The sequence below is a fragment of the Trachypithecus francoisi genome, unplaced genomic scaffold, assembly GCF_009764315.1.
Source record: "Trachypithecus francoisi isolate TF-2019V2 unplaced genomic scaffold, Tfra_2.0 Lachesis_group13, whole genome shotgun sequence".
NCBI lineage: Eukaryota > Metazoa > Chordata > Mammalia > Primates > Cercopithecidae > Trachypithecus > Trachypithecus francoisi.
Genome location: NW_022681458.1, coordinates 6930414 through 6956527, shown reverse-complemented (window position 1 = coordinate 6956527; position 26114 = coordinate 6930414). Strand labels below are relative to the sequence as shown.

The following is a 26114-nucleotide window of genomic DNA, read 5'->3' as shown; positions in this document are numbered from 1 at the left end:
GTGCGGCTCAGCAAAGCCCTTCCGCCTTCCCAGTGCACATGGGCATGGGCTGTGGTGTCATAAGTCACTAGGACGGTGTCTGTGGCTGATGTCCCGCTGCCTGAAATAGGTGCGGCTCAGCACAGCCTTTCGCCTTCCCAATATGCCTGGGCGTGGGCCGTGGTGTACGTCACCAGGACGGTGTCTGTGGCTGATGTCCCGCTGTCTGGGATATATACATGTAGGGCTTGAAGTGTGCATCTGGAGATACGGGGGTACCGGGGACCCTGGGAGGCCCCAGACCACCTGAGAACCCTGCAAAGAAGAGCATGCCAGTCACTTTTCCCACCGAGTCTGTGAGCGCCTCGAGGGTCCCCGAGTGGACCCGGTGGGGGTGGGGGCAGGAGGAGGCCTGTGCTCTCGCCACTTCGGTTTAGATCTCTTGGGAGCAGATCTGTGGTTCGTTAGATTCCCAACAGGGTTTGTGACTCTCGAGTCTCAGGAACCATTGCCCCAAAGCCTGAGTTCATTGTGATGTGGGTTTTTCTTGCCTTTGCTTCCTTGAAGCTTCCAACATCTCTGTGTCGTTTCCACTCCCCCTCTGTGTTGGTTTGAGCTGTGGGGTGAGGACAGCATCTGTTTTGGCGGCGCAACTGTGAACTGGAATCCAAAGAAGTAAAAGGGGGAAGTAAGCGTCAGACTGTGGGTTACGCCCCAGCCCGCAAGCCAACTGGGGAGCATTTGCTCAATGCTTTCTCAGCGCCGCTCCCCACAGGTGGCCCCGCCGTCAGCAGACCTGGGTCCTGGTGGTTACCTTGGCTAGGCTTGGTGACCCCTGTGTTCTGCCATCGTGGTGTTTGTGGTGGAGAGTCCCTATGGACTTCTCCCTGTGATAGAACAGAGTCCACCCCTATCCTCCGGAGAGGGGCACATCGCTGGTGTTCATTCCTGGGAAAACCCTGTGACCTTGCCATGTGCCGCTCTTCCTCGTTCCCCTGAACCCGCAGCCTTTCTTGCGTCCTAGCTTCTGAGAGGTGTGGTTCTTGGTGCCCTGGCCTTTCTGCCACCTCCCCGGCTCCCCTGGATTGAGCCCTGTGTGTCTGGGAGAGCCCAGAGTGTCCTGTAGACACAGGTGTGCAGGCGAGGGTTGCACATGGCACATACCTGGCTCGGCTGTCCATGTTGAGCCAGGAGACAGAAGGGACGCAGCCCAGCAGGAGTGGGGCAGGAGTGGGGCGAGAGACCTTCTCTGGGTGCCCTGCAGTTGTGTGCAGTACCAGAAGCATGGAGCCACGAGATTCGCTAGGGAAGGGAGATAGAACTGGAAGCGGCTGTCGGAGGGGCCACCTTGGCAACCAGGAAGGCACTGCACTTGGGTGGGGAGGAAGCGAACAAACGCAGCAGGGGAGCCTCTGGTGCCCCACATGGGGTCACCTGCAGGGAGGGGATGGCCTGTGTCCCTCCCATCAGCCATCACCCATCACCCATGTGTGATACAGAGCACACCTCCCGGCTCTCCAGTAAAATAACTTTCCAGAACCTGGTGCCTGGCCATGGCCTGGTCTCCTCACGGGCGCACCCAGCACAGTGGCACACAAAGCGCTTCCATCCTGTGAGAGGCTTTGTGCGGGCAGCCCCGAGACCACAGCCATGGCCGTGCATGCCGTCATGGAACCTGACAGCGTTGGTGAGCCCAGGACACTCATCTCAACGCTGCACCAGAGGTGGAAAAATGGCACAACCGGGAGTACTACACCAGCTGTGGAAAATCACCTCCAAGGAGGTGGCTTTTACACTCATTTCCTGCTTTTTTGTCTTTTTCCAAAAGACGTAAATGATCAAACTCTTTCAATCGAATCTCTGGGAGGGGATTTGTTGGTGGGCCTCCCCGTCCGCTGCAGGGAGGGGTGTGTCCTCAGTACCGAGTCCTTCCTCTACCCAGAGAGGAGGAAGTGAAACTTGCCCTTGGCCAGGTCGGCTCCCTGAGGCAAGGTTAGATTTTGTGGTGATAAAGTAAAACTGGTTTTGCAGTGTCTCCACCCGCCCCCTGACACCTGTGTCAGTCATCATCTTGACCAAACTTCTAGAAACCGCAGATGGATTTCTCCCAGGGCGTTTATTAGGAGACCCTGAAAACTGGCTGTTCTATTCCGCTTGTCGTCACAGGGCTGTCACGATTTCTGCGGCCTCTGCCACCGCTTTACCTGCCCCTCCCAGAGAGTCACACCAGGCCACCCCCTGCCTCTTATTTTTATCATGGCTTTCTGTGTCCTTGTTCTGATGCCTTGGGTTGGAAATAGTGTTGAAATGATGGGGAAAGTGTGAGAGTTTGAGACGGTCAGTATGCAGGGAGATGGGAAGGAAAAAGAAATCAAATGAGACCTGGGTTGTTCCTCTCTCCACTGCCATTAGAACGGGGTCAGCCCCTGCCCTTGCCCCACAAAGTCCTGTAAGATCTTGCCCTACTCATCCCACCCCTGGAGGCCACCGTGCTCCGTGCACCCCTGCCCTGAACACACCCAGCTCGCCGGGCTTCCAGCCCCTGCAGATGCTATGCTGTGTTCCTCTTCCTGAAGCTCCCTTTCCGAGACCTCCTCATCTCCCTCAACTGCCAGCGCAAATACCATCTCTCCAGGACGTCCTTCCCTGCAGCCCCGTGCACCCCATCATCCTCTGTCTCCATGGTGTTTCTTGAATCAGAAGCAGTTTGTTTTGGCCAGGCATGGAGGTTCACGCCTGTAATACCAGCACTTTGGGAGGCTGAGGCAGGAGAATCGCTTGAGCCCAGGAATTCAAGACCAGCCTGAGGAACATAGTAAGGCTTCATCTGTTTATTTTATTTTTTTTAAATCAGCCGGATGTGGTGGTGCACATCTGTAGTCCCAGCTACTCCAGAGGCTGAGGTGGGAGGATCGCTTGAGCCCAGGAGTTCGAGGCTGCAGTGAGCTATGATCATAGCACTATAATACTCCAGCCTGGACGACAGAGTAAAACCCTGTCTTGAAAATAAAGGAAGAAAAGAAAAGAAACAAGTTTATGTTCTTGTGCACTTGTTTCTCATTATTACTCTAACTGAACATAGGTCGCATGAGAGGAAGGGCCCCGGCACATAAGAAACACTGAGGCATTCCATAGATAAGTGGTGAATGAATGGATGAGTGATGAATGAACGATGCATGCATGAATGAATGAGTGATGAATGAATGAACGAATGCAGGCCTTGGGCTGGGCTAAGAATTCAAGCTGGAGGCATTCTCACGTGGCCGTACCATGCTTCTGTTCTGTGGTTCCGTTTTCTCTTTCCATTGTTTTTGCGCCTGTTTTTGATAGAGCCCGTGCGTAAGGCATCCCAGTGCTTCTGCCTGCCCCTTCCCAGCAACATGGCTGTGGCTGCACTCAGAGTACCCCTCTGTCCTGGCCACCTCTCTCCCACTAGAGCCTGTGATGGTGTCGCTGAAGAATGACAAGGTTTGTGCATTTGGAAAGGAGAACCTCATTCCTCATAAAGGGTTGCAGCCTGTGGGTGGCTATTCTGACAGGTTGGGAAGGAAAGCCTCCTGCCAGAAGCCAAAAACAGACGCTTCAAGGGAGGGGCAAAGGCAACAAGAATTTATGGATATTGGTGGCCAAATATACATATTCAATCAGCCATAGGGGGAGTCATAAATATTTATGAAAGGAGAAGCGTGCACATTCACATTTAAGCCTTATGCTCTTTCGTGGTCCCATGTTCAAAAAAATGGTGGCAATGGCATGATTCGAGGGTGGGGTTTTCTTTCAGCCACCTGAGACATCAGAGGGGAAGCAGGGGACATGAAACCCTCACAGTGCATCCTCTGTAGACTGGCCAGAAACACTGTGTGGTTGGTGGGTTCCTGTCAGGCAAAGAGAAGGAGCAGCGTCTGGCAGTGGTGGAGGCCTTTGAAAAGGAACCCAGCTTTTTGAGAATCAGAAAACTTTGCATTCAGCCGTGCTCTTTTGATGCAAGAGACTGTTCCCAATTCTCGGGATACTGTCAGCACTCGGTACGTGGTCTCTGTTATGGTGGGGAAGGAAGGGGAGTTGGCTGGAGATGGCCATGGGCAGTGGCCATCAGCCATGGGGGCAGAAGCAGCCCACGGTGGCCTCAGGCCCAGGGAGAACTTCCTAAGGGGCCAGAGTGAGCTGTCACAACTGGTCCTGGATCCACCATAAGAACGAAGCCGTGGGGTGTGGTGACCTGGAGCCATCGGTGATGGCTGTAGCAGGGACGTTTTGCTCAAGCTGTGGGAGGTAAGGGAAATAGGCATGTCGGGCTCTGTGGAGAAGTTCCTAAGAGAAAGAAAGATGAGTTGCTGTGGGATGCAAAGCAAGGGAGGGTGCTTGTTTTAGGAGTGGAGTGGGGGCTGGAATAAACCCAAAGAGACTTGAAAACTAACAGAAATAAGGAAGCTAGCAAGTGCATGGGGCGCATTGGGGTGGGAAAGAATGGTGTAGAGGGACTCTCTGTGAATTGGGGGAAGACACACTTTAACCTCCAGAAGAGGAGGAGTTGATGGACAGTGTGCATTGGATGGGGTCCTGGGGGGTTCCTCCCAGGCAGCCCCAGAGCCAGAGCCTGTGGCTGTTAACGTGGGAAAGGGAAGGAGGCTGGGCCCATTGTCCAGGTGCCATGTGCAGAAGGCTTCCCTTCCAGTTTTGGGACATGTTGGGAAGGAAGCAGAATGGAATAAACATGCAGCAAAAAAGCCTGAATTGTATTTCTTTGTACTTTATAAGAATATTCCCCCCCGCCCCTTTTTTGAGACAAGGTCTTGCTGTGTCCACTAGGTGGGAGTGCAGTGGTGTGATCACAGCTTACTGCAGCCTCGAACTCCTGGGCTCCAGCAGACCTCCCACCTCAGCCTCCCAAGTAGCTGGGACCACAGGCACGTGCCACCACACCCAGCTAATTTTTTGGTTTTTTGTCTGTAGTAGAGACAAGGTTTCACTGTGTTGCCCAGGCTGATGTGGAACTCATTGAACTCAAGCAATCCTCCCCGCTCAGCCTCCCAAAATGCTGGTATTATAGGGGTGAGCCACCATGCCTGGCCAAGAATGTCTCTTGAAACAAGCTGCCAAACTCTAGCCCCCAGGTCTGCTATTCCTGTCAGTGGCATTTTGTTGGAACTCAGCCACGCCCATTCCCATATGCTTTGTCTGTGGCTTTCAGGCCTCGTGTGTCCCACAAAGCCAAAATTACTATCTGTCCCTTTATAAAGTTCAGTAACCCTGACTGAACTCATAGTGTACTCAGTTTAACAAAATTCCAACTGAAATCAGGATAGTGCATCAGTCCACTGAGTGTTTCCTGTGTGCCCATAAAAAGAGGAAGCTGCAGGGATCAGGCTCATAGAGCTAGAGCCTCCTGCTGTGAAATTTTTCTATTGCTAACAATTGGCGGGCACCCAAAATTTGCCCTTTGAAAATATGCGTCAATTATGCCTTGTTGATGGTACGGGTGGTTTGTAACAAACTAAACCAGGGCTGGACTCAGTAAAAGTTGTGTAAGTGGAGCCAAAGTGAGTGAGGGAAAGATGCCTTCATTCTTGGTGTTGGAAGTGCCGACCTCTCCATTCATCCAGGATCCATGGAAATGGGACCCTGGCTGCCCCTGGATGGAGTCCAGGCGCCCTCCTTCCCAGGGGCCAGAGAACACCTGTGTTTCCCAGGACGTTGGGGACCTGTGCTCAGTTCCCCTGGGGAGAGAGCAGTTTTGATCACTCGTGCCAGGAATGACTCGAGTCAGAAGCAGGTGACTTTGACATGTTCTGTTACCTAGAAAATGAGGCTGCTTTGGAGCCAGGCAGCTGTGCCCACAGCCAGATGGGCTTGATGTGTGCTGAGTAGCCACGAAAGACCTGAGTGGGGACACTCAATGACTTCGTGTCAAACCCTGTGGTGGTCCAGCACACCTTCCGAGGACCGCAGACGAGGCTCCCACCCCAGCAAGAAAATTAGGATCTGACAGCCTACCAGCTTAGTACACACCCTCCCAACACGTGAATACACACCTGTATGCTTTTTATCTGCTGAAACGAATCTAGCAACATTTCATTTTTTAAAACAATTTATTTTGAATATGTCCAAATTCAAATTGAAACACACCTTCTTCTGAAATATATAAATAGTTGATATGAAGCGTAATCCAGACCAGTATTACATGTGGTTCAATTCCCAATGCCCTGTGGGGCTCACGGCATCGGAAGGACGCTGGCCGAGTGCCAAGAAGTTTGCGTTTGCCCCCACGCCTGTCACTTCCAGCTGTGGGACCCGGGATAAGCCTGGCGTCTGCGGGCTTCTTGTGCTTATCTGTAGAACAGACGCCTTGCAGCCTACACAGCAGGGAGGAGCTGGGGATGGGCGCCCGGAGGCAGCTCTGGCTGTGGCATTTCTAGGTGTGAAACCCATTTCGCCTCTCTCAGCTTCTTCTGTAAAGTGGGTTGAACTCAGACTCTGCTTTGTGGGGTGGCTCTGGGGAGTGGAGGAGCCCAGTCAGCAAGCCCTGAGTTTCTAGTAGCTTCTACAAAAACAGAAACGGCCACCAGGTCCTCAAACCCCCGCCCCCCTTCTGGCCAGCCTCGTTGGTAGCCAGCTGTCAGCCTCAGCCTCTCATATCTAGGGAGGCATCAGAATGATCTGTCGCTCATGGTTCTTTTTTTTTTTTGAGACTGAGTCATTCTGTGGCCCAGCCTGGAGTGCAGTGGTGCTATCTCGGCTCACTGCACGCTCTGCCTCCCGGGTTCACACCATTCTCCTGCCTCACCCTCCCAAGTAGCTGGGAGTACAGGCACCCGCCACCACACCCGGCTAATTTTTTGTATTTTTAGTAGAGACGGGGTTTCACCACGTTAGCCAGGATGGTCTCGATCTCCTGACCTTGTGATCCGCCCGCCTCGGCCTCCCAAAGTGCTGGGATTACAGGCGTGATTACCGGCACCCGGTGCTCATGGTTCTTTTTAAATTGCATGGATTGAGATAGTGGGGGCCCACCTGGAAGGATCGTGAGTCACCTACTCTGGCTGATGCATGCCACACGTCACCAAAAAGGTCACCTTTTTGTATTGTTAGACTACCCCCAAGTAAACTTAAAATGTACCTTAGAATACTCAGTCTAAAACAGCTGGGCTCGCTTTGAAGCAGGCAGCCCAGCCGACTGCATGAGCGCTAGCAAGATGACCCAGCTATCCGCACAAAATAGTTGGCCAAACAGTGCTGGCAACCAGCCTCAGGTGCTGAAGCAGAGCATAGAGAGAAAGAGCACCAGGCCTGGTGACTTTCCTTTCTTCTTAGCAACTCGCCTGTCCGAGGACCCACGGGAGCCTCAGAAACCGTCTCTGGGCTGCCTCGGGCCGCTTTGCCCTGGAAGCCAAGCCTTTCCCGTTGTTGGATGAGAGAAAGCTTGAAGGGTGGCGGTGAGCTGTGCCTTCTATGGCAGAGGAGACTCAGACGAGAATCAGACGCAGCGTGCGGCTCTCCTGCCTTCCTGGTGATGTCATCCTGACTGGCTCAGAGCCGCACGCTAACCATGTGTGGCCTCATTTATAATTAGGATGGCGCCAGAGTCGCTCGCATGACACCCAGTGGCAGTCATGTGACTTGGCATGGTGTGCAGGACTAGCAGGCCTGCTGGCTTGTGCTAGCCAATTTGATTTGTTTCTTTAAACCAGAAATGTGAGTTTGACCCCAGCCTGGGGTCCGCCACGTATATTAGGCTATTGAGCCATATGTTCAGTGCCTGTCCCATCCAGCCACTGTCCCAGCAGGGCTGTCTGTCCTGTTACCTCCCCTCTGACTTCCTCTGTGGTTAGTAATCCCTGTCCTAAAGACACAGTACAAAGTTCTTGCCGCTTTGGCGTGGGAGCAATCCCACCAACTGTGGAAACTGTTTTCTCATGTTGCACAGTCCTGGGGGAGGTCTGTGGATCTCCTGATCACTGTGGTTCTTGGTGGTACACCCTCTGTCTCTGCCCCGGGCCTCTTCTGTTCTCTGTCTTCTTCTCCCTGGGTGGTCTGTGTCTGAGTCCGAGTCCATCAGCCTTTGTCCCTTCTGCCCGCAGTGCTCTCTAACTGGCCAGTGTCAGCACTGCACGCTCAGCAGGTCCAGCTCGTCCTCCGTCCCTTTCAGCCTCAGGCTATGGTGTCTATTTGGTGAAATGCATTCGTTTCTCTCTGGCGTCCCCAGAGAGTGGGAATGGTGACAACTATAATCCATATTCACCCCGTCTGTTAGCTTCCCGGGGCTACCAAGACAAATGACCACAAACCAAGGGACTTCAAACAACAGATACTTGTCCTCTCACTGTTCAGGAGGCCACAGGTCTCAGTCAGGGGTCCCAGGGTGGCCCCGTCTGGAAGCGGTGGGGGAGAAGGTGTTGCAGGCCTGGGCCCTGCTGGCTCAACCCTCCTGCTATTCCTTGGCTTGTGGCCGCGTCTGTCCAGCTTCTGCCTCCATCTTCACATGGCCTTCTTCCCTCTGCCTCTGTGTCTGCTTTCTCTTCTTATGAAGACGCCAGTCATTGGTGACTTCCCCTAATGCAGAAGAACCTCATCTTAATTCTCTCTGCAAAGACCCCATTTTCAAGTAGGGTCCCGTTCTGAGGTTCTGGGTGGATGTGGGCTTTGGAGGGAGACACTGATGAACCCAGCACACTCTGCACATCATCTTTTCTCTCCCATGAGCCCTGGCAGTGATCAATTTCAGGGGACATTTGGTAGGCCAGGGAACATGGAGAATAGAGAGCCCATGGCCATTCCTGCGCCATCTGCTGGAATTCTGCAGGGAGCAGAGCCTGCCCCCCTCCCTACACTGTCTCACACTGTGCCTCTTCTTCTGCAGGCCCTACTGAAGATGGACTGCCAGGGCCTGGTGGTCAGACTCATCCAGGACTTCGTGCTCCTGACCACGGCCGTAGAGGTGGCCCAGCGCTGGCGTGAGCTGGCCGAGAAGCTGGCCAAGGTCTCCAAGCAGCAGATGGATGCCTACGAGTCTCCTCACCGGGACAGGAACGGGGTTGTGGACAGCGAGGTGAGCCGCGGCTGAGCTTCGAGCTCACTGAGACCCTCTGTCCCTTGGCTCCCTGGACCCATGCAGTGCAGCTGTAAAAAGGTCTGCCTCGTGGCATTTCCATGAGGGTGAGATGGGTGGAAATGTGCACGCATGTGCCCAGCACTGGGTGCGCCTCACTGAGCGGGAACCGTCCTCTGGATTGGTTGCTATGAGCCCTGGCTTTAGGATGTCCTTCCCACACGACATGGGAAAGACAAACAGAACTGCCTGTCCCTTGCTTTAATTTTGATCTTAAATTACCATCAATAGGATTGAATAATGCAATAACGCATACACAGAGGCCTTTGTGAGCTGTTCTGGGCTGGAGTGATACCTGGTATGTTACATAACTTGGGCCAAAGCCGGTGTGGCCGGGCTGTTGCTCAGACGTCCTTTGTATTCTTGCATGTTTGTGGAGGGCACCCTAGTAAGCTTCCTGGAAGACGGTCCAGGCTTGCAAGGTCCAGGAAGCAGGAAGTCCCAAGCGCAAGGCTGTGTTTTATGAATGGGATGAATTTCCAAATGAATGGCACAGAGAGAAAGTGCCATAAGGATTGTAAGGAAAGAGAAATCCTTTCTGATGATTCATTTGTTGTGCACCTACTCTTGCACAAAGCCCTGCTTTTTTTCCTCTGGAGTGTGCTGACCCCGGTGCCGAGATGGTTCCACTGTTTTTTCTGTAGGCTTGTTCACTCACGAAAGAGTGTCCCAAATAGTCACTACAGAAGCTGCACTAAGTAATAGGAACAAATCTCGTTCTGTCTCCTAATCTTTCTTCTTCTCTCCCTCCTTTTGTTTTTTACGACTCCACTTCCCAGGCCATGTGGAAGCCTGCGTATGACTTCTTACTCACCTGGAGCCATCAGATCGGGGACAGCTACCGGGATGTCATCCAGGAGCTGCACCTGGGCCTGGACAAAATGAAAAACCCCATCACCAAGCGCTGGAAACACCTCACCGGGACTCTGATCTTGGTGAACTCCCTGGACATTCTGAGAGCAGCCGCCTTCAGCCCCGCGGACCAGGACGACTTCGTGATTTGAGTGGGTCCCCTCCCCTCCTGCTGCTCTGGAGTGCAAGCCCTCTCCTGCCCTGAGTGCCCTGCTGTCACTGCGGAGCTGAAGAGGGAGGAAGGGGCGGCTGCTCAGACAGATTTAGGGCCCGCCAGCTAGGCCTACACCCATCCTGTGCCACCCTCCTCCATCGAGGGAGAGGCCTGAAGGGACTGCCTATTGCAGGTCGTTGCCAATCACATCGCTTTCTATTTGTTAAGGGTAAATGTAAATTTAAAATCACTTTTCTAAAGAATGGGGGGGAAGGGATCTATGAGAAAGGTGGTGTCTAATTTTTTTATGGACCATAAAGGTTTAAAAGAAAACTTAATAGGGGCACAGGCTGTTGAGGTTTTTATGTTGTTACAGACCTTTTTAAATTATGTTAGAGATGTATATAGGTATTTAAAGGTCACTGGGGGCATTTCTGATTCCCGGCCACACTTTGCATTTCAACACTCAGCCCAGAAAGACACTCGTTCGGTTGTTGGACCTCTGTCACTCCCTACACATCAGAACGTGAATCACGTGGGAAAAGTGGCTCTTCAGTAAACGGGTACAGCTCATGCTTTCTGAGAAGGCCCGAGGTCCTGTGCCCTCCTCGGATTTCCTTGTCTTCTGAGCTTTGCCTCACGCGTCATGAATCACCATCCACAGAACAGGTGACTCCGTGGTGAGCTTTGGTGGGCAGAGTGAAGTCCCGCGTTAGCATGTAGGTGCCCTGAGCTGTTTCTGCCAATAGATTAGAAAGCAGCCGTGCCAGTGTGCATTTAGTCATTGACAAGAACAATGCCATTTGAGAGTGAGGTGGTCCTGCTGCTACGAGGCCATTGTACTGTTTTTTCCTTGGGGTCAAAGCAGTGCTTCCCATAGAGTTTGCTGCCTCTTCTGTGGACAGGAAGAAAACTTCACGAGCGAATCAGAGCCTTGGTGGCCACCGACTCTCGTGCGTCTTGCAGATGCTGTGGTTGGCCTCACAAGCAGCGCCTTATGCTGATGTGCACAGGTGCCAGCTGCCATTTGCCAAACTCTGCACTTCATTTCATCTAAGGCTTAACCCCCCTTCCTTCCTGGTGTACCTGCATCTCCTCGAAGGAAGCAATAGTTTAGATGAAACCGGTTTTTGTACAATGTAAAGATATCTGAGCAAGATGAGCATTTTGTAAAAATGAAAATGTGTCTCACATAAAATCAGGAACTTGGCACAGTGTTGCATTAATAAGTTTAGGGTGCAGACATGCTGTGTGAATCTCACAATGCCTCATAGATGTCATGTCTTGGAAGGGAGCAGGAGGAAGAACTGATACCCAGCAAATCAGTAGAGTGAGGTGATCCCCAGCAACGTGCCAGGACATACCTGTGTGCCTGCAGTTGTCAGGGGCCATTTGGGATCCCAAATCTCATTCTCTAAAACTGCTTTCCTGAAACATGTTACTTCCTTAGTGTAATCAATGTATACTCCCTTACTGGCCTGAAACGTTGTATAGCTACTTATTCAGATACTGAAGACCAATGGACTGAAAATAAACAAACACTAGCTATTTTATGCTGCAAGAACCAGGACACACAATTCGCCAATCATCCCACCATGTAACCTTCGATTGTGCTTCTCAACTCCACCCCATAATTTCTCCCAGAGATCATCTATCACCTTTTCCCCAAAGAAGATACAAAACCAGTTGCACCTTAAACCATGGATATTTTTTCCTCAGGGGCTTTAAATAGTTTTCCTATGCAACATGTCTTGTAGCACAAATAAAATTCTACAAAAGTTGCAGTAAATTTTATTTGGATATTTTTACCTGTTAAGTGTGTGTGTGTTTTCTGTACCCAACCAAACTTTCAATAAAACAAAAATAAAACCTCATGTAAGTATTTATACATAGACCAATGGCTGCCTCCCCAAAATAGTCACCCCTAGATGACAGCATGACAGCCGGTGTGGCAGGTGTCTATTTTCTTGCTATTCATTTCATTTGCTCTTGAAACAAGAGTCACTCAGTCATCACTAACCAAATGGGAATTGGTGTCACGCCAGGCACCCAAAGGAAAGCACATGGATGCCTTGCTTTTTTCTGGGTCCTATGAATTGGCAACCCCAATCCCGCAATAGAAAGTTTAGGATGGAGTCATTTGTGTGTGTCAGGCGTCCGCCTTGAAGTGCTGATTGCAGCAAACAAGGGCACACCATGCTTTAGGAAGACCGTGTTGTGGGGGACTCCTAATGGAGACCAACTCCACCTGGAGGTAGAGGGAGGAATGGGGCTTATGGAACATGACTTTGATGCAAGGCTTGAAGGCTGAGTGGGAGTCAGACCACCAACAGGCCAGACCTGGGGACCAGTGTGTCAGCAACGTTGATAACACAGGGTACATGGGGCAAGGAGAGGCTGAACCCTCCACATGGCTGGAACTTGGGGAGTGAGCACAAGCCCTCTGTTAGCTGGATGCTTTCCACCCCTTGTACCTATGTTGATTCCACCCTGCAGCACCTGCCGGCTGGGTCCTCACACCCATTTTGCAGTTGAGGACAGGGCTCAATGTGGTCCCATAATTTACACAGCCAATAAGAGGGACAGGGACTTTGACTCAGGGCTGCTGTAACAAAGTGCCCTGCATGGCTTAGGACAACAGAAATGTGTTCTGTCACAGTTTTGGAGGCCAGATGTCTGAAATCAAGATATCACATGGTCGCTTTTCTCTGTGTCTGTGACGAAATCTGTCTCTAAGGGCACCAGTCATAGGATTTAGAGCCTACCCTAATCCATCAAGACCTCATCTTAACTTGATCACACCTAGGATGACCCTGTCTTTAAGTAGGGTCACATTCACAGTGGGGTTTAGGACTTGGACACGTCTCTTTGAGAGGCACAATTCACCCACCACCCTGCTCCATGCCTGGCCCTTGGGAGTAGCCTGCTTGGGAAGAACGGTGCATGAATCAGGTTTAATCTATCTTAGTGCCCTCCGCCCAACACAAAGCCAGGGTGGAGGAAGGCAATTCTTTAAAGGGAGAAAGCTCTTCTGATGGACTGCTGTGTTCCCCCAAGACCCATCCTCTTCCTGAGCCAGTGACTGGGCTGTCTTTCCCCATCTCCCTTGCAGTCAGGTACAGTCCAGCTGGAGGATGGGAACCAAAATGCTATGGGCCGCCTGCTGTTGAGTCTGGCTTGCAGGAACCTTCCAGAAATCCTCCATTCTTCCAACTGATCAGGAGGAACTCCAAGTCCCTAAAGGTGAGGCAGGGGCAGACAGAAGGACCCCAGGTCCCTTAGGAACCCCCCGTAAGCTCTGTTCAGCAAAGTATCTGTCACATGGTATCTAGAGAGATAAAACTGTGATTGGCCACTGAGAAGGCGAGAGTTACTTGTTAGAGTGGCTGGTGTTGCTTTACCTTATCTCGGGTACATTATACTCAGATGATCACTGTAATCCACTAGCTGGCGGGGAATGCAGCTTGTTCTTAACTGGGAAACATCCCTACCACGCCGCATTATTTCAGGCAACAAGAACCCCCTTTCGCACTATTTTTTCTTGGCCTACACATGTTCACAATTGGTCAGTACCAGTCTGAATACAAATGACTTTTCTCCCTAATACTCCTAGGCCAGCTCAAGCAGTTCAGTTAAACCTCCAGCTTTTCATTGATATTGATTTGGACATTGACATTGTTGAGAATGATAATTAACGTTATGGTATTTGTAGGTCTTCTTCAGGACCTCATTCAGGAGGAAAGATTTAGTTAGAAAAGAGTTAGGCTCTGACTTCTTGAGGAAAGGACAATGTTGTCCCTGATTAATTCTTGCATTGATCTGCACCTGGCCATCTTTCTGTCAAGTCACTTGGGGCATGTGTCAAGTTAGTTATTTTGTAATCCTCCAGCCCCCAGCCCCTCTGAGTATCCATCACCCCACAGTAGTGCCCAAGCTCAGACTCGGTCCTGGAGCCCTTCCCCAGCCATAGTCCAGATTCCAGCAGCTCAGGTTTCACAACCATTCCTACCGCCATGAGCAGAATTAAGACTTTTTTTTCTTGATGCTCATCCTCTTTTTTTGGTCAAGCTACTCCAACACCCTCCCCCTGGTCCTCCCTTCCAATTCTGTCCTCCCCTATCCATAGGACAAAGGACTCCTTTCACAGGAGCCTTTCCTGCTGTGTGGTCAACTCTCAGCTCACCCCCTTTGCTCTGTGCTTGCACACACGGACTTCCTCCAGCACTCCCTTGACCATCTTTTTGTAAACCTCCCTGCGTTGGTCTAAGCTGTGCCCAGGCTGTGGCACCTTTCCTTCCCTACCTGGCAGAGTCACACACTGAGCTCCTTGAGGACAGCGACCTTGTCTTGGCTCATCTCTGAATCCCAAGAGCCTAACACAATCAATATTGGTTTCTTGGAGGAATTGTTCCTATCTCTGCAATAGAAATGCATCTCCAAATAAGATGGCTTTGGCTATTGTAGTGAATAAAATGGCTTCATGATGTGTTTACAACCAATGTAAGAAATAAGTGAAAAGTTGTCCACCAATGAATGCATCAAAACCAGCTTGGATTTTAAGAAGTCAAAGATGAACCTTGCAGGGATGGAGCTCAATGAAGTGTACACCAAGAACCATTATATTCCTTAATGAATCATTTTCTGGCATGAGGGAAACACTGTCAGTTTGGTCCATGATTTATGCTGCAATAAAATTTGGCTTTATGTAAAATAGATTGAAATGAACAACTTAGCTCTTCGGTGCCATAGATCAACCCCTCTGGCAGTTTGATAAAGGCTATAAACTCCTCAGTATTATGGAAATGCACATAAAAACCCTGGGTTCACAGATGAACCCAATTATGTTTACGTACAATTACCAACGATTTTTAGAAATTGTGGTGTAATATAGGTACTTCTTTATGCATTAAATAACACAATCTAGTAGTTCATCTTACATCCCCCGGAAACTCAAAATGGTGATGAGCATTTAGCTACCTGCAAAAGCATCGATGGAAATAAAAATATCAGAGATTTCTATGTTTGGCACATCACAGGAACTCCTAATACTAGCGAGGTTCCTTGCCTAGGTGCATCCTTGAAGGAAGCACCAACATCCAGTTGCACGTTAATGAAAATAAAGATGTAATGTTTTCCCGTTATTCAAGAAAAAAGAGCTCGTCCTAAGGAAACTGAAGTCACACAGATTTGCTATACACATTTTTTAAGCGCTTGTATTAGTCTTTTCTGCTCCAGGCTAGCAAGAATTGTATTTTTAAAGCTTTGCTTGTCTGATAGAAGTTTCTGCTTAATGAGGGAGAAGGAAAATGTGAAGAAATTAATTGGTTGCGCCTGTGACTTTTTAAATATCTAAAGTCATCTTTCTTAATTTTCCATTTCAATTGGCTTTAAAAAAAATCTTTGTGCTTATGTCATATATATATATTACAACTTTCTTTTTTTTTTTTTTTTCAGACGTAGTCTCGCTCTGTCGCCCAGGCTGGAGTGCAGTGGCCAGATCTCAGCTCACTGCAAGCTCCGCCTCCCGGGTTTACGCCATTCTCCTGCCTCAGCCTCCCAAGTAGCTGAGACTACAGGCGCCCGCCACCTCGCCCGGCTAGTTTTTTGTAATTTTAGTAGAGACGGGGTTTCACCGTGTTAGCCAGGATGGTCTCGATCTCCTGACCTCGTGATCTGCCCGTCTCAGCCTCCCAAAGTGCTGGGATTACAGGCTTGAGCCACCGCACCCGGCCTATATTACAACTTTCAACGTAATTTTCATTTTGGGAGGGTGCAGCATACATCTTAGTGAGCTGTAGGCAGCTTGGCGTTGGCAGAGGGTCACTTGCTGCTTGTCAGAGACAGGCCGGCCCATGTCAGTCCTGGGCACGCAGAGGGTCCAAGGGACAGCAAGGGAGAAAAGAGATGGTTCCTGCGCCTCTAGGAGTTTGCATCCAATCAGAAAGATCAACACACAGGAGCAGGCCGGGAGCACTGGTTCATGCCTGTAATCCCCGCACTTTGGGAGGCTGAGGCAGGCAGACCACTTGAGGTCAGGAGTTCGAGACCACCCTGGCCAACATGGTGAAACCCCGTCTCTACTAAAAATACAAAAACTAGCCAGGTGTGGTGGCGAGTGCCTGTAGTCCCAGCTATTAGGGAGGCTGAGACACGAGAATCGTTTCAACCATGGAGGTGGAGGCTGACACTGTGGGTCAAGATTGTGCCACTGTACACCAGCCTGGGTGACAAAGCAAGACCCTGTCTCAAAAAAAAAAAAAAAAAACCCAGGAGAAAACACCAGAAATTCAAGGGAGACGGCAGCAAGCAGAGAAAGTGCTTGAGGAAGAGAAGAGCACCTGCTGCGTTATGGAGCTTTGGATGCTACCGAGGCTGAGTATTCCGAGGCTGTGAGAAGAGACTCCCAAGGCAGGGTGGGGTCCTGAGAAGATAGAGAAAGGACAGGGAGAGGTGTTTATTAATTGACAGACACTGATTTTCTATTTGCCAGGCATTCTTCTAGGCCCTGGGATGGGGTCCCTATCCCCATGGAGCCCACATGCTAGTGGGGAAACAGCAATGAACTAGATTCATATGCTCGAGGAGAGAGAGGTGATAGGAAGAAAAATCAGTGATGCACTGGCCAGGGCGAGGCTGGAGCAGGGTAGCCTGGAAGGCCTCCCCAGTGAGGTGAAGTCTGGGGAAGAGTGAGCAGCTCAGAGAAGCTGGAGAGTAAGTTGCTTTAAAAAGGGCAAGGGGGAATTAGAGTGGGATGACCTATGGTTTGGATGTGTCTCAAAACATCAGGTGTTGAAATGTAATGGCCGGTGCGATGGGATGAAGAGGTGGGTCTTTAAAGAGTGATTAGATCAGGAGGCTGCTGCCTTTACAGCCCTTAAAAAAAAGAGGTGTGGCTGAGCGCGGTGGCTCACATCTGCAATCCCAACATTTTGGGAGGCCGAGGCAGGTGGATCACCTGAGGTCAGGAATTCAAGACCAGCCTGACCAACACGGTGAAACCCTGTCTCTACTAAAAATACAAAAAATTAGCTGGGCATGGTGGTGCACACTTGTAATCCCAGCTACTCAGGAGGCTGAGGCAGCAGAATTGCTTGAACCTGGGAGGCGGAGGTTGCGGTGAGCTGAGATTGCACCATTGCACTCCAGCCTAGGCGACAAGAATGAAACTCCACCTGAAAAAAAATAAAAAATAAAAAACGGTCTCAAGTAGCGTTTGGCACACTTGCCCCTCTGCCCTGCCCGTGAGGACACAGCATTCCTCCCCGTTGATGGTAGCAAGGTTCGATCTTGGAAGCAGAGAGCAGCCCTCACCAGCCCACAAACCTGCCCAAGCTGTGATCCTGGCGTCCCAGCCACCAAACTAAGAAATACATTTCTGCTGTCTTGACACCACCCAGCGCTGGGCATTCGTTACAGCAGCACAAATGGACTAAGAGAGATGGGAAGACAGGCCAGTGGTGAGCAGCCTGCATTGGCAGACAGGGAGGCAGAGGCCATGGGACCATCAGGCAGTGCCAGGCTCGGCCTGAAGAGGCCCAGGAATGGGGAAGGCAGAAGGCAGACAGAGACGGGGGAGGGAGGGTCAACTCAGTCTGCTCTTCGGCTGAACAGGAGCAGGCTGGGCCAAGAGGGACTGGTGTCCTGGGAGGATGTGGCCCAGGCTGTGGTGAACAGCTTTGCTGGACTGGAAGAGAGGAGGGGTGGAGGCTGTGGTCGGGGGAGAAGCTGAGTAAGACATAGATGGGGGAGCAGGAGGGAAAGCAGATCTAGGACTCAGCTCTGAATGGGAGGATCTAAGGCGTAGCTGGAAGATCGTGGACTTGAGGGTAAAGGCCTTTGAGAGACGGCTGGTGAGAAGAAAAGGTGGAAATATGTAGAAACCTGGTCAGCAGCCCCTCATGTATCCATCCATTGAGTTGGTCGTTAGGCGTCTGATTCAACTGCCTTCCATCTCTTCCTTCCCTCTCCACGGCGACTCCTGTACTTCCAGGCACTGTCACCTCTCGCTGTAACCTCAATTCCAGCCTTGTCCCATCAGCTCATCCTCCATGGCCCCCAGAAGGGTCCTTCTAAAATGGATTCAGGCCAGGCACGATGACTCACACCTGCAGTCCCAGCACTTTGGGAGGCCAAGGCGGGTGGGTCACATGAGGTCGGGAGTTTCAAACTGGCCTAACATGGTGAAACCCTGTTTCTTTCTTTTTTTTTTTTTTTTTTGAGACGGAGTCTCTCTCTGCCACCCAGGCTGGAGTGCAGTGGCCGGATCTCAGCTCACTGCAAGCTCCGCCTCCCGGGTTTACGCCATTCTCCTGCCTCAGCCTCCCGAGTAGCTGGGACTACAGGCGCCCGCCTCGTCACCCGGCTATTTTTTTTTTTTGTATTTTTAAGTAGAGACAGGGTTTCACCGTATTAGCCAGGATGATCTCGATCTCCTGACCTCGTGATCCGCCCGTCTCGGCCTCCCAAAGTGCTGGGATTACAGGCTTGAGCCACCGCGCCCGGCCGAAACCCTGTTTCTACTAAAAATATAAAATTAGCCGGGTGTGGTGGTGTGTGCCTATAATCTCAGCTACTTGGGAGGCTGAGGCAGGAGAATCATTTGAACTCAAGAGGTGGAGGTTGCAGTGAGCAGAGATCACGCCACTGCACTCCAGCCTTCGTGACTAGAGAAAGACTACGTCTTAAAATAAAATAAAATATAGCATAAATTAAAAATTGGATGCAGGCCAGGCACAGTGGCTCATACGTATAATCACAGCACTTTGGGAGGCCGAGGTGCGTGGATCACTTGAGGTCAGGAGTTCAAGACTAACCTGGTCAACATGGTGAAACCTCATCTCTACTAAAAGCACAAAAAATTAGATGGGTGTGGTAACACACTCCTGTAATCCTAGCTGCTAGGGAGGCTGAAGTGGGAGGATCACTTGAACCCAGGAGGCAGAGGCTGCAGGGAGTCGAGATTGTGCCACTGCACTCCAGCCTGGGCAACAGAAGGAGACTCTGTCTCAAGGAAAAAAAAGGATTCATACCCCTCTCCTGCTTAGCCTCTGCCATCAGCAGTCCCCAGGTTTAAGCTGATGAATGGAGGCTCCCAAATGCCAGCTTGGAGGTCACTGTGGGTCCCGATGAAGCTTTCACTGGTACACAAAAAATGAGAGAAGAAAAGACGGTGCACGGAGGATTTTCATGAAGTCACATTGATGCAAATCAAATAACTGTCTCTGATCCTGAGATTAAGCCCTTCACTTCTTTCTGGTGTTAAAATGTCCTATATCCTGGTGACTGAAGGTGACAGGGAATTGTAGTGGCAGGAGTTGTTTTGGTGTTTTAATGCCTTGCTTGGCAAGGTGGTCACCAGGGTGAGCTCCTGACCCGGCTGAGAGTCCGTGGGGGACATACGGCCATGGCAGTTTGTCCTAGTGCCAGGCATGCCCGCTGCAGCCACACGTTTATCACCAGGTCAGTTCTGGACGGGGTTCCTGGAAGCTTAGCGCGGAGTGTGGGGCTCAGCTCTCCCAACCCTGTTGTGAATTGCCCAAGTCTCCTTTACTAAGCCCTGTGGTGAAGAATCAACCCTTGGCAATTTCTGTTGCCTTCAAATTAGCACCTTGACTTCCTACTCTGTTTACTCCTTCAGGATTCAGCTCTACAAATCGCGCTCCTAGGAGAGTCTTCTGGGATGTTCCCTCTGTGAAAGGTCCTTCCTTCGTTTTCCCATAGCTCTCTGACCTCACCACAAATAGAACCTGAATCTCTCTGTATCACAGCTGAGTCTTTGCCTGGTGTACCCCACAGACTGTGAAATGGACAAAGAGGATGTCACAGCACTGGACTCACACTCAATAAATTCCAACTCACACTCAATACATTCTTGGATGAATGAAATCTTCAGAGAAATTCCCTCAGGGGCATGGAGGCCAGGTCCCAGTGCCTGAATAGCTTTGTGAGTACCTTGTGGTACTCCTTTCTTTTTTTTATTGAGACGGAGTCTCGCACTGTCGCCCGGACTGGAGTGCAGTGGCACAATCTCGGCTCACTGCAACTTCTGCATCCCAGGTTCAAGCGATTCTCCTGCCTCAGCGTACAGAGTAGCTGGGATTACAGGTGCCTGCCACCAATGCCCGGCTAATTTTTTGTATTTTTAGTAGAGATGGGGTTTCACTAGGTTGGCCAGGCTGGTCTCAAACTCCTGACCTTGTGATCTGCCTACCTCAACCTCCCAAGGTGCTGGGATTACAGGCGTGAGCCACCGTCCCCGGCTGACTCCTTCTTTCTTAATCAAACAAATACATGTTTTGTGGGGGAATCCAGACTTTGTTCTAGAAAGTTTCATCTCTACTCGTTTCTGGTTTGCTGGTCTTCCCGCTATAATGTTACGTATGTTTAACTCAGCTGAAGCCCACACTTTGGAATAACAAGTGCTTGCTGTATTTTTCACACATCCACATATTTTTCTGCACTCGAAGTGTAAAATCAGTTCACACCCAGGGTGTAGATGATCCCACTTAGGCGAGAATAGCAAGTATGGGTACACTTGGTGGACATCTGTAGCCTCAGGTGAGCTTTCTGGGTGTTAAAAGTTCTCTCTGAACAGTTCCCTGACACCTGAGCCAGCCCAAGACAGGTAGAGGGGGGTAGGGAGGTTGCCTGGCAACTCCACGGGGCTCAGAGCCATCCTTTTTGTCTAGGAAAGAAAAGATCCAGAGAACTGAGTCACTTACATTTTTTTATTCTGAGCCTGGTTAGAACCAACATACATAGAATGAGGAATTTACAGCAAAATTCACGCCGACAGATCAGCATAACAACCTGTAACACTGACAGATACAAACGCAACTCTGTGCCTGTTTATGGGAGTGCTGGATGGGGTGGATTCTTTGCACAGCCAGTGAATTCATAAGGATATAATTACGCATTAAAAATCTCTTTAGAAAATCAGATTCCAGTTCTTCCAGGCACTTTGTACAACACCTTTATATGTTTCTCATTATCACATTTTCCACGCAATAGATGAGCTGAGAAATTAAAGACAGGAAAGGGGATGTGTGTGTGTTTTGAGGGACTCAGGGCACTTGACCTACTTAAAAATAATTCACACAGACCCTGGAGATTTATGGATTTTTCTCAGGTCCTGGGAGGTGGCTATCATTTTTCAAATATTAAGTTTGTCCAAAACATACACAGATATACCAAAGGCGGATGTCACTATGCCACGCATAAGAATATCAAAACAAGGATTTTTTTTCACATTCAGAAATTCATATCCAAGCAAAAACAACTCCATTTTTCTGTTTGTGATGTGCATATAACAGTATTCCAAAATTCTTCTTCAAATATTATTAAAGTCCTTTGGTGAGTCAGGCAGCTTTCTCTCCTGCAATGAAAGAGCTTTGTATGGTTACTCACACTTCACTTCAAACAAAGCAGTTTCTTAGTGTCATTATTGGTATCACTACTTTCAAAATGTCTTAAAAATATGTTTTCTAGGCTGAGTGCAGTGGCTTACGCCTGTAATCCCAACACTTTGGGAGGCTGAGATGGGAGCATTGCTTGAAGCCGGGAGTTCAAGGCCAGCCTGGGCAACATAATGACACCCCATCTCTAAAATAAATAAATAAATAAATACAATTTAAAAAATATATGGTTTCCTGACATTATTGATTTTTTTTTGGCAGAGTCTCTTTCTTGTTGCCCATGCTGGAGTGCAGTGGCACCATCACAGCTCACTGCAGCCTCAGCCTCCTGGGCTCAAGCGATCCTACCACTGCAGCCTTCCAAGTAGCTGGGACCACAGCTGTGTGCCGCCACCATGTCTGGCTAAATTTTTTCTTTTTTAACTTTTAATGGAGATGAGGTCTTGCCACGATGCCTAGGCTGGTCTCGAACTACTGGCCTCAAACCATCCTCCCAACTCGAACCCCCAAAGTGCTGGGATTACAAGCATGAGCCATGGCATCCAGCCACATTATTGAAATTTTTATAAAATTTTCTTATTTGGGTATTTTGCAAATCAACCAGATCACAATAGAGCTCTGGTTGAAATACACAATTATTATCTTGGGTTTCCATGTATATTCTTTCATTCACAGCTCTGGGAGGAGGCCGACTAGGTACCAGCCTAGTAATCGGGAGAAAATGAAAGAATTCCACTATTTAATATCATTCTGAAAACATAGTTCCTGTGGCCACTCGTCTGTGTCTTTAAGTGTAGCCCATGGAGCTCCTGAAGAAAACTCAGCAGGAGAAACCTGGTAAAAATGCAGCTTCCAAGGTCTTCCCAGGCCTCCTGAATCTGATGCCTGTGGAGGCACAGGAATCTATATTTTAGCAAGCTTTCCTTCAGATTCTTCCGTGTCCTCAAGTGTGAGGACAAGCTCCATTTTTGATTTTTTGGTAAAATTCTAGACAGAAAAGAGACAAATGACTTCCATGTCTGGAGAGGAGGGGAGGAGGGGGGATTCTGTTTGTGATTTCTAAATATTTCAGCAGCCACAGCTCCAGCCTCTTCCTTCTGCACCTCCTGGCTTCCAATCATTGTCCGACTTGCAGTCACCTCCCGCTGAAGTTTAATTAAAATCCAGGCAGTTGTGTTCAGGCAGCCTTCTTGATGCAGATCATGTGACTGGGATCTGTTGGGTTGCCCTCGCTGAGAGGGATAAAGAAGCCAGCCAGGACTTAGCAACAGACCCCTCTCTCTACCCAGTGTCTGTCTCAGGCTTTCCGTGCATCCAAGGGAGTGATTTTTTTTTTTTTTGAGACGGAGTTTCGCTCTCGTTTCCCAGGCTGGCGTATAATGGCATGATCTCGGCTTGCCACAGCCTCCACCTCCCGGCTTCAAGCATTCTCCTGCCTCAGCCTCCCAAGTAGCTGAGATTACAGGCATGCAGCACCATACCCAGCTAATTTTTTTTTTTTTTTTTTTTTAGTAGATATGGAGTTTCTCCATGCTGATCAGACTGGTCTTGAACCCCCTGACCTCAGGTGATCCGCCCATCTCGGCCTCCCAAAGTGCTGGTTTTACAGGCATAGGCCACCTCGCCTGGCCTGAGAGAGTGATTCTTATCCCCTTGCTGGAAACTCTGAAACAGGACAGCATGTGCCCCCAGCCAGGCTGAGACTTGGGGCTGACCCGGGGCTATATGTTCAGGGACTAAGGGCCATGGCTGTTTGGACAGATAGAGATTTCCTGTCTCTGTGGAAGGTACCACGTGGGCAGATCCACAGTCCTCACATCTGGCTGATGCCAGTCTTCAGACAGGACTTCGCTCAGGTCCCTCTTGCACACTGGTACCTGCACAGTAGGCCTTTGTAAGTCCCTGGGAGGTGTGCAGGTGAGGTATTTGTGTGTGTGTGTGTGTGTGTGTGTGTCCACCATGTCAAGGGTTCTGAGACAAGCCCAGTTCCTGGCATTGCTTACCCTGGGCAACACCAAGACTGCAGAAGCAAAAGCGGCTCCAGTTTTATTCCGAGGCCACCTGGACTAATAACAGCCAAGATTCACTTAGCACTTACCCTGTGCCCATCACAGTCCTAAGCACTTTAGAGATTTTTAACTCATTTGACTCTGGCAACAGCCTGTAAAGTAGACAGAATTAACCAAACTGCACGTTCTGCACATGTATCCCAGAACTTAAAGTATAATTTTTAAAAAGTGAGGCACAGAGGGGTTAAGCAACTTTCCCAAGGTCACACAGCTAGGAAGTGTGGAGCTGAGATCTAAATGCAGCTCCAAGACTCTAACGTGTGTGCAGTATCCTGCTGCCATCATGCTCAGGTGATGGTTTTCTGAGTCAAAAACCTCCAGCCTGGGCGAAGGAGCGAGACTTCGTCTCAAAAAAACAAAAAACAAAAACAAAACAAAACAAAACAAAACAAAAAACCAGCAAGATAAATAAATAGTGACTTAATTCAAAGTGGTAAATAGCAAAAGTTGTAATTTCTCACTCTTGACATGAAGAGGACGGTAAGAAGTGGAGAAAGACTTGCCATCGATTTGATGCTTTTTGTTTTTATTTCCTTTGGCCAAGCAGATATAATTAGTTTGTATTCTCTCTGCACGCTCTGATGGCTGGCGTGGAGACAGCACACAGACCTCCTGAACCAAGAGTGATTTTAAAATTTGCTGCAACATAAATGTCTATCAATAATGGAGTAGTTAGATAGCTTGCACTACATTTATACAATGGCATCCTGTTCCACCATTAAAAGGGAAAAGGCAGCTCTATAATTATTGGTGTGAAAGGCTTTTCAAGATACAGTAAAGGGAAAAAAGAGAGCAGTGACTATAAAATCTCTCATTTATAGTGAAAGAAAAAAAATAGAGCTGTACGTGAAGTATTTCTAAAATGACACTCAAGAAACTTAGTCGTGGGTTTGCTGGGACCTGCAGTTCAACATTTGGAGAAGGACCCAGTTTCCATTGTGTATCCTTTGATGTTGTTCAGCATCTTACTCAGTGCCAATGTAATTTTCATAATTCTACAGACTTTTTTTGCGACAGATAATTTATGAAAGGAGAGCAATTTAGAATTGTCTGTAAGTACCCAAGGAATAGAGCAAATACCCCAATTTGCAAAATTAAAAATCAAACAAGTACCTAATTAACATGTTGTTCATCAACAAAGTGGGCATATACAGACAGATAATCAAAACGAATTGTGTATGCCTACAAGACTTTTGCAGCCAGGGTCCATGGATGGGTTTTAGGGGGTGTATTAGTTCGTTTTCATGCTGCTGATAAAGACATACCCGAGACTGGGTAATTTATAAACGAAACAACCATGGTGGAAGGCAAAAAGCACATCTTACATGGCAGCAGGCAAGAGAGAATGAGAACTAAGCAAAAGGGGTTTCCCCTCTAAAACCATCAGATACTGTGAGACTTACTCACTACCATGAGAACAGTATGGGGGAAACCACTCCCATGATTCAGTTATCTCCCACCAGGTCCCTCCCACGACACATGGGAATTATGGGAGCTACAATTCAAGATGAGATTTGGGTGGGGACACAGCCAAGCCATATCGTGGGTCTATGAAACCCTTAAACTGATGCACCAATGTTTTGATAATTTTGACTTGTGCATCTTCTGAGGAGATTATGCAGAGTTTTTAATAGATTCTCACACAGCTTCGTGATCCACAAAAGCTTAATAACCATTAGCCTAGAAGTAGGCAAAGGAGGATGTCAGTATATTGTTAAAAGGTTAATGAGTATTGGTGAGGGACTCTCCTGTACAAAGCTAAACAAAATGAAGGTGTGAGGCCGTTAGTCTCCAGGGACCAACTCACTGACTCTGATGCCCAGGCATACCTTGCCCAGATGTTCTCAGCAAATACACATCAGGCAAAGCACACCCACAACAGGCACCTACACCTCTACCAGTCTGCAGGATTGCACTCCACTGGCTGCAACAGGAACCCGACCAAGAGTGGATGTGGCAAGGAAAGGGTTTCATTTTCTCACCTAAGGTGTTGTCCAGGGTGGGTGAGCGTCCTTTACTCAGAACACACAGCCTCCCTTAGAGTGTAGCTTTGTCCCACAGTCCGCCTCTGGGTGTCAGGTCCATTTTCAGGCAGGAGGAAAGGGAGGGGGCTCTGCCAGCTCAGTCTGTCTCTTTGTGAAAGGGAAACAAGGACTTTGTAGGTGACTGCATTCAGTGGAATTCTGTTGCATTGCATTAGCAGAGCTGTGCCCCATGGTTGCCCCTGGTTATAGGGAGCCTGGGATGGGGCATGGAGGGTTATGTTCACTCATTGGTTACAATCTAACCATGTACCCCTAGGGGTGCTGCTCATCGGGAAGAATAGAAGTGAAGAGAAATTATTCAGGCCTCAAGTGGCGTCTGCCATGTATAGCTTTGTTTCCCCTGTGAGCTGGCAAGCACAGATTCCTGGATCAATTGGGGTTAAAAACTGGCCTCATAGACCCATTGTGAAGGTGCAGCCAGAGGGTCTGACTCACAACCTGCATTCATTAGTGCCACTGGAATCTAAGATGAATGTACTGACACGATTTTTAACT

The 26114-nt window shown here is 49.3% G+C and overlaps 1 protein-coding gene across 5 annotated transcripts in view; it reads left to right on the top strand.

Moving 5' to 3' along the window:
• SH3BP4 (SH3 domain binding protein 4) overlaps positions 1–11963 on the top strand; it is a 104002-nt gene extending 92039 nt beyond the window's left edge. For 4 of the 5 annotated variants that reach the window (XM_033229804.1, XM_033229805.1, XM_033229807.1 and 1 more), the window contains 2 exons: positions 8837–9025; positions 9865–11963. In XM_033229804.1, coding sequence (XP_033085695.1) covers positions 8837–9025; positions 9865–10089 — 414 coding nt within the window. In that variant the 3' untranslated portion in view covers positions 10090–11963. The remainder of the gene's footprint in view (positions 1–8836; positions 9026–9864) is intronic. The other variant, XM_033229808.1, reaches the window with a different exon arrangement.
• Positions 11964–26114: the final 14151 nt, after the last annotated feature.